Source organism: Bubalus kerabau, chromosome 10, assembly GCF_029407905.1.
Source record: "Bubalus kerabau isolate K-KA32 ecotype Philippines breed swamp buffalo chromosome 10, PCC_UOA_SB_1v2, whole genome shotgun sequence".
NCBI lineage: Eukaryota > Metazoa > Chordata > Mammalia > Artiodactyla > Bovidae > Bubalus > Bubalus kerabau.
This window is the reverse complement of record NC_073633.1, coordinates 83924842-83940451: the sequence shown is the minus strand read 5'-3', so window position 1 is coordinate 83940451 and position 15610 is coordinate 83924842. Positions and strand designations below refer to the sequence as shown.

At 36.3% G+C, this 15610-nt stretch overlaps 1 protein-coding gene across 8 annotated transcripts in view; it reads right to left on the bottom strand.

Annotated features, from left to right (window-relative positions):
• Nucleotides 1–15610, bottom strand: part of GPHN (gephyrin) — a 526998-nt gene that overhangs the window by 85762 nt on the left and 425626 nt on the right. For all 8 annotated transcript variants that reach the window (XM_055538377.1, XM_055538378.1, XM_055538379.1 and 5 more), the window contains one exon: nt 2790–2882. In XM_055538377.1, coding sequence (XP_055394352.1) covers nt 2790–2882 — 93 coding nt within the window. The remainder of the gene's footprint in view (nt 1–2789; nt 2883–15610) is intronic.

Genomic DNA, 15610 nt, shown 5'->3' with positions numbered 1-15610 from the left:
GAATGTAGTTTTAGATGTATTAGTTTACATCATCATCGCTTAATTCCTGTCTTCTTTATATTCTATTCTTTCTTATTCTTTAAAAGCTGTTCCTATTTCTTTAGCTACTTGTTACTGTCTTGATTTTTCAACCCACATACCTTAAAGCAAGAGATCCTCCAACTGGTTTGGAGTTTTATCCCACATGTTTCTGAAGGATACTGGCTAATGCTTAGTGATCCAGAGCAAGTTAGGAACCTCTTTACACCTAGAGGGTTAGCAATGTTCACAGGTGCCACGGGTTATTACTGGAAGGCCTAAGGCAAAGGCAGAGGAGAAGAAAAACAGGGAGAATAAAGGGAGTGGGGAGGAAGGAATGGGAGTAAAGGAGCACAGGGTGGAGAGAAGAGGTACAGGAAGTAGAGTGGTAGAGACCCACAACAGCAGCCTCAAGGCTGCTCTTCACCAAAACACAGCCTAGGGTGGTGTTACAGCACAGAAAAGACTTAGACCATGCCTTTTGGTCCACTGAGAACCTTTGCTGCCTTAATTGTGATGTTGATCATAATTAACTAACCATTCCAACTTTGAAATGTAACCATTTCCACGATGGTTTTCTGTTATATGTTCCATATCTTAGAGAACTAGCAATACTTCGCAGGAAAGAAATAATGTGAATTAGCTGCATGGCAGCTTGTCTGTTGAACCTTTTACACTGTGAGATGCCATTTTAAATGTCTCTGTGTGTTTGTGTACATGTGTGAAATAACTAAAAACACCACCACTTTAAAACAATAGACTATGATAGTCTAAACGATAATTTTATATACACATTTCTTTGATAGATTCTACAGTTGCAGAAAGGCTCTTTCATTGTTCATGTGGGCTAACTAAAAACACTAAAAGCAATAGTTTTATATTGAGCTGCTGCTACCTTATGTAAAAATCACAGAACAACATTCTGTTTTGGAATAATTCTGTCTCATATTATTTACCTCCTCACTTTCTCCTACTTTATATTACTGAGTATGTAAAAAAAAATAGACTTTCTTGTCCCTTTGATGTTTCATCTGGTGTAGTTGTTTGTTCTACTCTGGAAGTAAGAATTCTTTTCCATTTCAGAACAATCCAATATGGCTACCAATTAAAAGTTCAGACAGAAGTTTTAGAGGGAATAACAAAGAAGAGTCAATGAGGCTATCAGAATACTAAAATAATTTCTTTCTGAACAATATTCATCTTAATCAACATTATAGAAGAAATGAACTTAGAAAACAAAGAAGGCAATGCGTATTTGTTATTTGTTTTCAGCTGTAATTTAGATAACATCATCGACTCAGTGGACATGAACTTGAACAAATTCGGGAGATAGTCGAGGACAGGGAAGCCTGGCATGTTGCAGTCCATGCGGTTGTAAAGAGTCATACACGACTTAGTGACTGGACAATGAAAACAACTAATTTAGTGAGATCAAGCTAAGTTAGGTGCATTTAAGATAGCTTCGTGAGAAAGAATATACTAGGAGGAATTAACCTCTCCATTGTTTTGTGAGAATAACAGTTCAGATAATGTTATCCTTTTTTCAGAGATGGCTTAAGTAAATATGATTGATAATAATAGGTACTATTATTAAACATTAAAAACATTGAGAGCTTTTTTTTTAATGCCAGATACTTTAAGACTTTCTACAGTCCCACTTAGTGCTCACAATAACCTGTTGGGATAAGTATGGTTATAATTATCACAGTTTTATAGACAAGAAAACCAAGGCTCAAAAAGTTGAACTGATTTGCTTAAAGTTACACAGATGGAACTGGTACAAGAGCCCAGATCACTTTCTTTGCTTAAGTCCATAACTTTAACCATTTGTTCTACTGTCTCCAACACAGAAAGATACTCCTAAGAGTTGGTGATGCAACATTGAGGGGATCAGTGAATATATTTAATCACAAGAAAGAGGAAAATATTTTAATGGTTAGATACAGTATAAAAAAAAATAAAAAATGAAGACAGTCAAGTAAGGGACTCCATAAATGATCATTAGAAAGGAACTGGCATTCTTAACAGCTCTGATAAACTGGGAAATGTTTTTAAACATTTCTTCAATGATGTCAGCCAATACAATATAACTGATATTAGTTTCTAAGCAATTCAGTTGCATTTTCATTTTGTGTTTTCTTAAATTGGACTTTAGGGAGGCAAATGATTTTGCTTTTGAGCTTTATGCCATCCCAGGCAATTCTGAAGGCATGAACTGCTGGTACAATCTGGACCTTTGGAGCTCTGAAATATAGGACCTTCTAGGGATTTAGAGGTTTCCTTCACACTTGCTTTCTATGAAGCTCTTATTGATGTTTGAATTTAAAGCAAAAGAAAAAAACTGGCCCACTTTATCCCATGGTGGGAGTTTGCCTGTCTTCCCTGGACCTATAGATGTTTTCCACTAGAAAACATTTGGAAAACTTCAGACTAAGACTGTCTGCTATCTGGTATATGTAGAGGCCCAAAGAATTATGGCACAATATCTTTATCAATCTCTACATAGTTATCTGTAAGAATTTTCAAGTAACTACAGTATTTTCTCTGAAGTTTTACTCAAGATTGTGCCAGAAAATATACAGGTGTAGGTTAATATTGTTATCTGTGTATGAATTTTGACAACCAAGGGGGAAACAGATGTAACAGTCATTAGGTACCTGGGCTGAGCCAAAAATCTAAAAACAGAACACTAAAAACAAAGCAAAACAAGCCAACAAACCCCCCAAAACCAATGTGAGTATGTTGATATTCAAGAAAACCAAAATATTTACCTCGGACAGCATAGCCATCTTTTACTGATGCTGGGAAAGGGGGTAGGTTGTCTTTTGCATATACATCTTGAGCAAGGACTCGCCCCATTCCATCTGTAAGAGAAAAAAAGGAAAATATGGATGTTGAGTGCAGTGGGTTAAATAGGAGGTCCTAAAGATGATGGACATAAGTACTTGTCTGACAAGGGTTGTATGAGGGCTCAGTCAGATCTCCTGATTTCTATTCCAAGGAACAGGTGACAGAGGGAAGAGCTGCATCCTAGTGTCTGAAGTGAAAGATCAGATCAGTCAATGAATAGTAACGCTCGTAGGGGTTATTTGAATACGAGTAGCTACACAGTTATCAAAGATGTGTTCAAGTTGATGTGTCATAAACCCTTTAACAACTCAAAGATGATTTTCTTTAAAAAGTAAGTTCTTAAATAGTCATAGTCATTGACCCAGTAATTTCACTCTAAGAAAATGGACAAGTCTTCCTGTATGTGTTTATTTAAGAGTTGCTTACATTAGTGAGAAATGGAAAGAAATAAAAAGATTAACAGTACAGAAATTTAAACAGTGATGTATCCTTATGACAAAATATTATACAATATTTGTGTTTTATAAAGAATATTCACTGACACAAGAAAATTCTTATAATATGCATTTTAAAACATGTAGAACTATACATGTAAAGTATAATCTTAACTATGTTAAGATATATGTGTATAGATCAATAGAAAAAAATGGGAAGGACATACATGAAAATAGAAAGTATTTGTTTACTGTCATATGTTAGAATTATATATACTTTTATACCCTATGCTATACTTTTCTGAAAGTTTCCAAATTTTTACAATGATCACATGTAATTTTTATAATTTTTTTCTTTTAGAAGAGAAAAGTAAAGAAAGGAGCTTCCTTAGCATTCTATTTAACTTTAGCCAAAAATTTGACTTTATTAACTTAAAAAAGCAGTGACTAGAAGAAGAGCATCAGTAATGTATTGTGTGAAGTGACTATTCAAACCACTATTCATACTCTGGATGACAAGCATCTTTGGCGAGCTCCCAGGAGTTTGATTTCATGCCAATAAGAATAAAAGTTTCAAGAGTCACGACCAATTACTTAAATCCTCTCGTCAGAATCTGCCCTTATTATTATCATTACTATTGCTATTCAAGAAGTAATATAATAACGATGGCACCCCACTCCAGTACTCTTGCCTGGAAAATCCCATGGACGGAGGAGCCTGGTAGGCTGCAGTCCATGGTCGCAAAGAGTCGGACACGACTGAGCGACTTCCCTTTCATTTTTCACTTTCATGCCTTGGAGAAGGAAATGGCAACCCACTCCAGTGTTCTTGCCTGGAGAATCCCAGGGACAGAGGAGCCTGGTGGGCTGCTGTCTATGCAGTAGCACAGAGTCGGACATGACTGAAGTGACTTAGCAGCAGCAGCAGCAGCAGCAGCAGGTCGCTAAGAGTTGGATACGACTGAGTGACTTCGCTTTCACTTTTCACTTTCATGCATTGGAGAAGGACATGGCAACCCACTCCAGTGTTCTTGCCTGGAGAATCCCAGGGACGGGGGAGCCTGGTGGGCTGCCGTCTATGCAGTAGCACAGAGTCGGACATGACTGAAGTGACTTAGCAGCAGAGAAGGAAGAAGAGGAAGGGAAAAAAATCAAACTTCCCTCCAAAGACTATAGGTAATATACAACTTGATTTACACATGTTTGTATAGGTTTAGAAAATTCTATTGTTTCCAGAGCTGGATAGGTGAGGTTTTTTTGGTCTGTCTTTTGTTTTTAGCTTTGTCATTCTTAGCTACTTTGGGTCCTCTGGTTTCCAGAACCCAGGACAAAGAAGTAAGTACAGACGGATTTTAAATTTTGTACTCTGATCCATAGTGATAGTGATATTGACACTTTTTAAGGAAGTGACACCTGAATTGGGAGAACTAGCTGTAGGTACCTTCAGGAGGTTGAAACTATTCTAGAGCTATCCTGAGCTATGGACCATACTTTGTAAGACCAGGGAAGTGGTGGGACTGGTGGGACTAGAGGGCCTTATTTGTATACACATATACAACATTAACTTCCAAATGAACCTGAAGCTATAAGGCAGCCTCTGGTAGTGGATCCTATGGCATCTGCTTAGGGTCAAAATAAACTACTTGGGTTAGCTCCTTATCTGAAACTATTCTATCCAGTGTGGTGAATGAAAATGGAAGTGTGACACCAGTACAGATCCCAAGAGAATAACTTTTCTGGGATTTGAATAACTCAGTAATAGTATTTAATAATCAAAGATAGCACCAGGGCTGTTTTTCTGGCAGCTGATCTAGTTTATCTAGTAAATGTTTATACAGCATTTTATAAATTACCAAGTAATATCACATATATAATTTCATTTAATTCTTAAAAAAATCTAGTAAAGCATTATTATATTCATTTTAGAGGTGAATTAAGAGAAGTTTAAACAGGGTAACCTACCCAAGATCACATATTTTACAGATGGCTAAGACAGGACCAAAATTTAGATCTTAGAACTTCAATCATTACTACAATGGCAATAGCTACATACCCTTCACACACTGATCTTCCTCTGTCTAACATTTAAAGAAGCGACAAGGTGAGTCCTCAAAAAATTAAAGATAGAATTACTATATAGTCCAGCAATTTCACTTCTAGGTACATATTCAAAAGAAGTAGTAGCAGAAACTTGAACAGATATTTGTGTGCCTATTTTTATAGTGGCATTATTCACAATAGTCAAAAAGTGGAAGTAACCCAAGTATCCACTGACAGATGAAGGGGTAAACAAAATGTGGTACATACATATAGGAATATTATTCAGCCTTAAAAAAGAAAGAAATTCTTACATATGTTATCCATACACATATGGATGAAACTTGAAGGGATTATGAAATAAGTGAAAATAGCTGAAACAAGCCAGCCACAAAAGGCCAAACATCATATGATTTCACTTTTTTGAGGTAATTAGAGTATTCAAAATTATAGTTATCAAAAAGTAGAATGGTGGTTGTCATGGGCTGGGAAAAGGGAAGAATAAGAAGTTATTTTTTTAACGAGTACGTAGTTTCAGTTTCGGGTGATGAAATAGTTTTGGAGATGGAAGGTAGTGACAGTTGCAGAACAACGTAAATGTCTTTAGTGTCACTGAACTGTACAGTTAAACATGATTAAAATGGTAAGTCTTATGTGTTACCACCGCCGCAAAAACTATACAGAACGGCTGTCATCAACAGTTAGCACATGTATTTTTCCTCCCTAGGTCCTTGCCAGTAGCTCAAGAGAAGTGATACAATCTCATCAAGACTCTTTTTACTTCTATATTCCAGGAAGAAAGAGGCTGAACACTTAGTATGCTAAGTTTGAAAGCCTGTTGATACTGACAGTCTTAGCTACTGCAGCAGCTTAACATAAGTTAGCTAAGGTCTCATTGATGGCCAATTTAGAGAAAAGCGTATCAGCTGACTTGATTTCTCCCTTTAATACTTGAGTTACTCATATATCTGATTGTGCAATTCCATTCTGGATGGTTCCTAAGGTATAGGGTCTACTCAACCATAATTTGATGCAATTAGATTCTGGAAACTAAAGTAAAAATTCTGTTATGTAAGTTTCCAGTAATAATTGCCCCTCCTTAATCCCATTTTACCATACACATAAACACTAAAAAATTGCCTGCAAATCTGAGGAGAATAAAATAATAATGACAGATTGAGATGTACATATGACAAGGAATTAGTGTGTTTATTTATTTATTGAAATATAGTTGCTGTAAATGTTATATCAATTACAAGCATAGAATATAGTGGTTTGCAACTTTTAAAGATTATACTCCATTTGTAGTTACTATAAAATATTGGCTATATCCCCTGTGTTGTACAACATATGCTTGTAGCTTATTTTATATCTAATAGCTTGTACTTCCTTACCCCTGTATTGCCCCTTCCTTCCTTCCTCTCCTTACTAGTAACCTCTAGTTTGTTCTCTACATCTGTGAGTCTGCTGCTTTTTTGTTATATTTACTGGTTTATTTTAGATTCCATGTATAAATGGTATCATACAGTATCTTTCTTGTCTGACTTATTTCACTTAGCATATATAGTGTGTGTTAGCTCTGTCATGTCCAACTCTTTGCATGGACTGTAGCCTCCCAGGCTCCTCTGCCCATGAAATTCTCCAGGCAAGAATACTGGAGTGGGTAGCCACGCCCTTCTCCGTGGGATCTTCCTGACCCAGGGGTCTCCTACATTGTAGGCCGATTCTTTACTGACTGAGCCACTGGGAAAGCCCCTTCACTTAGCATAATATCCTCTAAGTCCATCCACATTGCTGCAAAAGGCAAAACTTTATACTTTTTTTATGGATGAGTAGCAGCCCATTGTGTGTGTGTGTGTGTGTGTGTGTGTGTGTGTAATGTCTTTATCCATTCATCTGTTGATGGACACTTAGATTGGTTCCATATTTTGGCAATTATAAATAATGTTGCCATGAACACTGGGGTGCATGTATCTTTTTTCATTACTGTTTTTGCTTTTTTGGATACATACCCAGGAGTGGAATTGCTGGGTTATATGGTAGTCCTATTTTTAGTTTTCTGTGAAACTTTCATACTGCTTTCTGCAGTGGCTGTACCAATTTACATTCTCACCAACGGTGTAGGTGGAGGTTCCCTGTTCTCTACATCCTATAAGTGAGTCATTTAAATGCCAAAATCTACCCAAGGCTACAAAATAATACACAGATCCTATTTTAAGAATTCTGTAGTGCTAGCGTAAGGCTTGCCCAGCATAATTTGGAAAATGTTTATACTGAGATTGAGTTTTATTTCTGACAAGTGTCTAGTTTCTGATATAAAGAATGATTTGCTGCATCTTAAACATGGTGGGCTTTTTCTTATTTCTATGCCTTTGCAAATAATGCTGCCTTGGACAGGAATATTTTTTTCCTTCTCCTTTCCTGTGCCTAGAGAATCTTAGGTATCCCCTAAGTTTCAGCTCAGATATCATGTCTTTGGTCTTCTGCCTCTAAACAAGAAAACAAAGTTCACTGACTGATTAATTTATTCATTCATCATCAAACACTGGGAACCTACTATATGCTAGACACTGCGGACAAAAATACTAGTAAGACCGGCTGATTTCCTCAAGGAATTCACATGTAACAGTGTATGTGAGAAAGGAGAATATGGAAAAATAAAAATATGACTACAAGATAGTATGGGCCATGAAAATATATCATCAGGGTAATATGGGAGGTATACAGAAAAAATCAGCTCAGATCATGAGCTCCTTACTGCAAAATTCAGGCTTAAATTGAAGAAAGCAGGGAAAACTACTAGGCCATTCAGGTATGACCTAAAACAAATCCCTTATGATTGGAGGTAACTAGACAGAGTGGATGGAGGTCCATAACAATATACAGGAGGCAGTGTCCAAAATCATTCCAAAGAAAAAGAAATATAAGAAGGCAAAGTGGTTGTCTGAGAGGGCTTTGCCAATAGCTGAGGAAGGAAGAGAAGTAGAAGACAAAGGAGAAAGGGAAAGATATACCCAGCTGAATGCCGAGTTTCAGAGAATAGCAAAGGAGAGATAAGAAGGCCTTCTTAAATGAACAATGCAAAGAAATAGAAGAAAACAATAAAATGGGTAAGATTAGTGATTTCTTCAAGAAAGTTGGATATCAAGGGAACATTTCATGCAAGGATGGGCATGATAGAGGACAGAAATGATAAAGATGTAACAGAAGCAGAAGAGACTAAGATGAGATGGCAAGAATACACAAAAGAACCAAAGCTATGGCAAACTTAGACAGAGTATTATAAAGCAGAGACATGACTTTGCCAACAAAGGTCCATATAGTCAAACCTATGGCTTTTCCAGTAGTTATGTACAGATTTGAGAGTTGGTCTGTTAAGAAGGCTGAGCGCCAAAGAATTGATGCTTTCAAATTGTGGTGCTCAAGAAAACTCTTGAGAGTGCTTTGGATAGCAAAGAGATCAAACCCCTCATTCTTAAAGGAAATTAACTCTGAATATTCACTGGAAGGATTGTTGCTGAGGCTCCAATACTTTAGCCACCTGATGTGAAGAGTCAACTCACTGGAAAAGACCCTGATGCTGGGAAAGACTGAAGACAAAAGAAGGGGGCAGCAGAGGATGAGATGGTTAGATAGCATTACCAACTCAAAAGACATCAATTTGAGGAAACTCTGGGAGATAGTGGAGGACAGAGGAGCCTGTTATGCTACAGTCCATGAGGTTGCACAGTCTGACATGACTTAGTGACAACAACAATAGGGAAAAAAACCACCTAATCAACAATTTGTGGAACATCAATAAAATCTTCCTAGATGAGATGATACCTACACTGAGTTTTAAAGTTTTAAGTACAAACGAAGTAGAAGAGTGGGGGGCATTTTCGACAACAGAAGCAAGATCAAGGGAATTTAAACTTAATCTTATGAAAATGGGAATCCAATGAAGGATTTTAAGCAAAGTAATGACTTCAAGTTAACCTCCCAGCAGCATTTAAATCTCTTCAGAGATAATGGAACTTTTAAGGAATAGCACTTTTTAATAGAACTTTTAAGTGCCTAGTGACAAGATATAGAATGGTTTGGAGGGATTATACACAAATCTGTTATGGTACACTTTCCACATTACATTGGTTGTTTGTGAAGCTATTATATCTTGACTTCTTCATTAAGTTGTTAATTCCTTGTTTTCACAGCATAACTCACCCATCACTGTATCCCCAGTACCAAGCACAGTGCTTCGTACTTGCTGAATGACTGAGTCAATGAATGAGTACATTAATGATCAGGACTAAGGAGGGAAATGTTGGATAAAGAGAGAAGAGAGTCATATCAATCAAATATTAATACAAACAACTTCACCCAAAGAATACATATAACAGAGAAGGACATCTTGCTAACTTTTACTTTCATTATTGCCCATTTAGACTCCTTTAAGCAAATCTTTTTGTATAATGGATGCTTACCGCCATGATTACGGCAATGACTTCCCTAAACCTGGACATTTTCCTTTTGCTATCAGTAAATGTCCATCATCTATTTCAAGACTTCATTAAAGATATAGGTTCTCCTTGATGCCCCTCTGAATACGACTCTGTATATTCAGTTAATAGTATATCAGTGAGTACTTGCAAAATTGTGTGTAAGAGTTCTCAAGGTGATGAGTGTGAGAAGTGTGCATTTGGTTTCTTAAGTTTCTGAAGACACAGAACTGTATTTTTTCTTCCCTTTATGTCTAATCAAAACAATAAATACAGGTTATACTCAAAATAACTTTTAGCAGCCTAGACTTCCAGGAGTCTTTGCTATTATTTAAATTCTGTTCTTCTTAAAAGGAGAGGATAAATCCAAGGGAAATGAAAACATGTGCTGTGTTTAGTTGCTCATTTGTGTACAACTCTTTGCGAACCCATGGCCTGTAGCTTGCTGGGCTCCTCTGTCCCTGGGGATTCTCCAGGCAAGAATTCTGGAGTGGGTTGCCACGCCCTCCTCCAGGGGATCTTCCCAACCCAGGGATCAAACCCAGGTCTCCCGCATTGCAGGAGGATTCTTTACCACATGACCCACTAGGAAACCCCATGAATACTGGAGTGGGTAGCCAATCCCTTCTCCAGGGGATCTTCCTGACCCAGGAACTGAACCGGAGTCAATTGAAGGTGGATTCTTTACCAGCTGAGCTACCAGAGAAGCCCAGTGAAAACATATGTCCAGGCAAAAACTTGTAAACAAATATTAATTGCAGCATTATTCATTCATACTCAAAAGATGGAAACAATCCAACAGTCCATCCCTTGATGAATGGATAAATAAAAGTGATGTATACTGGATTAGCCAAAAAGTTCGTTCAGAAAAATCCAGGAAAGCTAGTGTTATAATTCCAGTCCAAGTCCAAAGGCCTGCAAACCAAGGGGGTTAATGGATAAAAACCCAATACATACAACGAAATATTATTTGGCCACAAGAAGGAGTGAGGTATTAAAATGCAAACAGCATTTTTTTCAGAAATAGAAAACTGGATAGCCCCATTTGAAAGAATGAAGCTGGACTCTTATCTTCCACCATATACAAAACTTAACTCAAAAAGGATTACAGACCTAAACGTAAAACCTATAACTATGAGTGAGGTTTGGGAGGCTCCCTTGTTTGGAAGGATTCGACACGCTGTTGGGCAACTAAGGCCTTGCACCACAACTACTGAGCCCACGTGCTGCAAATACTGAAGCCCATGTGCCTAGAGCCTGTGTTCTGCAACAAGAGAAGCTACCACAATGAGAAGCCCAAGCACTGCAATGAAGAGTAGCACCCACTTGCTGCAACTAGAGAAAGCCCATGCAAAGCAACAAAGACCTAGAGCAGCCAAAAAATAAATAAATAAATAGTAAAAAAAGGAATTGTACACCATGATCAAGTGGGATTTACCCCAGGGATGCAAGGATTTTTCACTATCTGCATATCAATGTGATACATCAATTAAGAAATTGAAAAATAAAAACCATATGATCCTCTCAATAGATGCAGAAAAAAGCTTTTGATAAATTTCTCCATCCATTTATAATAAAAACTCTCCAGAAAGTGGGCATAGAGGGAACATACCTCAACATGATAAAGTTCATCAATGACAATCCCATAGCTAACATCATATTCAATGGTGAAAAATTGAAAGCATTTTCTCTACAATCAGGAATAAAACAAAGATGACCATTCTGGCTAGTTTTATTCAACATAGCCTTGGAAGTCTGAGCTATAGTACTCAGAAAAAAAAAGAGATAGAAGAAATCCAAATTGGGAAAAAAGTAAAACTGTCATTGTTTGCAGATGACATGATGCTATACATAGGAAATCCGAAAGATGCTTCCATAAAATGATTAGAGTTCATCAGTAGATTCAGTATAGCTGCTGGATACAAAATTAATAAACAGAATTTTTTTGCATTTCTATATGCTAACAGTAAAAGATCAGAAAGAGAAATTAAGGAAACAATCTCATTTATCACTACATCAAAAAGAACAACAACAACAACAAAATGCCAAGGAATAAACCTAGCTAAGCAGGCAAGAGATCTATATTCTGAAAACTGTAAGAAGCTTAAGAAAGAAATTAAAGATGATACAAACAAATGGAAGATATTAATATACTGTATTCTTGGACTGGAAGAATCAATATTGTTAAAATTATCATACTACCCAAGCAATCTATGGATTCAATGCTGCTAAGTCACTTCAGTCGTGTCCAACTCTGTGCGACCCGATAGATGGCAGCCCACCAGGCTCCGCCGTCCCTGGGATTCTCCAGGCAAGAACACTGGAGTGGGTTGCCATTTTCTTCTCCAATGCATGAAAGTGAAAAGTGAAGGTGAAGTCGCTCAGTCGTGTCCGACTCTTCACGACCTCACGGACTGCAGCCTACCAGGCTCCTGTGTCCACTGGATTTTCCAGGCAAGAGTACTGGAGTGGGGTGCCACTGCCTTCCCAATGACATTTTTCACACAACTAGAACAAAAAATTCTAAAATGTGTATGTAAACACAAAGACTCTGAATAGCCAAAACAATCTTGAGAAAGAATGAAGCTAAAAGTTCAATCCACAATCCCTTACTTCAGACTATACTACAAACTGGCAATAATCAAAATAGTATGGTACTGGCACAAAAACAGACTTACAGACCAATGGAATAGGACAGAAAGCCCCCAAACCCATGTACTTATGGTCTATTAATCTACCACAAAGGAGGCAAGGATATATAATGGAGAAAAGACAGTCTCTTCAATAAGTGGTGTAGGGAAAACTAGACAGCCACATATAAAATAATGAAATTAGAACATTCTCTAACACCATATACATATACAAAAATTGGAGAAGGAACTGGCAACCCACTCCAGTATTCTTGCCTGGAGAATCCCATGGACAGAGGAGCTTGGAGGATTAGAGTCCATGGGGTCACAAAAAGTTAGACATGACTGAGTGACTAGCACACATACACAAAAATAAATTCAAAATAGATAAAAGACCTAAATGTAAGACTGGATATCATAAAACTCCTAGAGGAAAACATAGGCAGAATACTCTTTGTCAAAAGTCACAATATTTGGTGTGTGGGGGGGTCTGTCTTCTAGAGTAATGGAAATAAAAAGAAAAATAAACAAATGGGACCTAATTATATTTAAAAGCTTTTACACAGTAAAGGTAAATCATAAACAAAACAAAAAGTCAACTTTTGGACTGGGAGAAAATGTTTGCAAACAATGCTACTGACAAGGGATTAGTTTCCAAAACATACAAACGGCTCATACAGCTTTAATATATATAAACTGAACAACTCAATTAAAAAGTGGGAAGAAGACCTAAATACACATTTCTTCAAAGACATACAAATGGCCAACAGGCACATGAAATGATGCTCAATATCACTAATTATTAGAGAAGTGAATAGCAAAACTACAACGAGGCATCACCTCACACCAGTCAGAATGGCCATCATTAAAAATCTACAAATAATAAATACTGTAAAGAATGTGGAGAGAAAGGAACCCTCCTAGACTGTTGGTGGAAATGTAAATTGGTGTAGCCACTGTGGAGAACAGTACAGAGGTTCCTTAAAGAGCTAAAGTAAGAGTTATCATATAATCCTGCAATTCCACTCCTGTGCATATATCCACATAAAACTAATTTGAAAAGACATGCACCCTAATGTTCATATTCAAGACATGGAAGCAACCTAAATGTTCATCCACAGATAAATGGATAAAGAAATAGTGTGTGTGTGTGTGTGTGTGTGTGTGTGTGTGTGTAAAGTGGAACAGTACTCAGCCTTAAAAAAGAATGAGATGATGCCATTTGCATCATTTGCAACATGAATGGACCTAGAGATTATCACCTTAAGTGAAGTTTGTCATTCAGAGAAAGAGATATACCATATAACATCACTTATAAAAATACTGCTCTAAAATGATATAAATGAACTTATTTATAAAACAGAAATGAACTCAAAGACATAGAAAACAAATATATGATTACCAAAGAGGATAGCCGGTCGGGGGAGAGATAAATTAGGAGTTTGAGATTAATATATATACACTACTATATATAAAATAGGTAATCAACAAAGAGTTACTATATAGCTCAGAAAATGCTACTCAATATCTTGTAATAAGCTATAATGGAAAAGAACCTGAAGAAGAACACACACACATATATCTGAATATATATGTATTCATATAAAGAATCACTGTACTGTGCACTTGAGACTAACAGAACATTGCATATTAACTAAAAGTAAAAAAAGTTTAAAACTGGGAAAGGATTTGAATAGATATTTCTCCAAAGATGATGTATGAACTGCTAATAAGCATATGAAAAGATGCTCAACACCACTAATTATCAGAAAAATGCAAATCAAAACTACAATGAGATATCACCTCACACCCATTAATTGGTTACTATCAAAAAATCAAGTGCTGATGAGAATGTAGAAAGACTGGAATTCTTACATAGTCTTGGTAGGACTGTAGAATAGTGCAACCAGTATGGAAAAGAGAAAAAATTTCCTCAGAAAATTAAAAATAGAAGTACCATTTAATCCATCAATCTCACTTCTCAGTATACATCCACAAGAACTGAAAGCAGGGTCTTGAAGAGGTATGTGCACATCCACGTTCACAGTAGTGCTATTCATAATAGTCAAGGTTGGAAGTGTTCCAAATGTCCATCAACAGATGAATGGATTAACAAATGTGGTGTATATATCTAAATACTATCACATGGCACAACGTGGATAGACCTTGAGGACATTAAGCTAAGTGAAATAAGCCAACCATCAAAAGACAAATACTGCTGACTCAACTTATATACCATATCTAAAGTAGTCAAATTCTTATAAATAGAAAGTAAAATGGTGGTTACCAGGGGCTGGGATGAGGAGGAAAAAGGGAATTGTTTAATGGGTAAAGAGTTTCAGATATCCTGTATGAGAAAATTTTGGAGATATGTTCACAACAATGTGAATGTACTTAATGCCACTTAATTGCAATGATAATTTGTTAATTTAATTAACTTACTGATGTTAAGATGATAAATTTTATGTTTTTTACTACAATAATTTTTAAAGAAGGAATGAGATACGGATACATGTTACAACATGGATAAACTTTGAAAATATTATGCTAGGTGGAAAACACCAGTAATAAAAGACCACATATTATATAATCCCATTATGTGAATGTTCAGAATAGGTAAACCTTTAGAGATAGAAATAGTTTAGTGGTTGCTTAAGACTGGATGGTGGACTAGGGAGACAGGAGGAGGATGACAGCTAAAGACAGTGGAGATTCTTTTTGAAGTGATAATATGTTCTAAAACTGACGTGGTGATGACTATACATATCTGTGAATAAACTAAAAACCTTTGAACTATATAATTTATGTGGGTGAATTATATGGTATGTGAATAGTATTTCAATAAAGCTGTTATTTTTTAAAGGGCAAGAATAAGAGACTTTTATTTTTTTTATTTTTTTTTTTTTTACGTGTTTCATTTCTAACTTTTTTTTTTTTAAGAGACTTTTAAAAGAAGAATATTTCTCTCATTTTAACATATATAATTATATTAGAAGAGTCAAGAAAAGTCATATTTGAAGTACACATACACCATCTGGTCTTTACAGATCTTTGAAATATCTTAGAAAGAAAAATTAAACATTTCCTCTGGACAGAAAGAACAGCTTCATGCTTAAGGTTATCAGCATAAATCTAATAACAGAAAATCGGCCAATTTTTATTT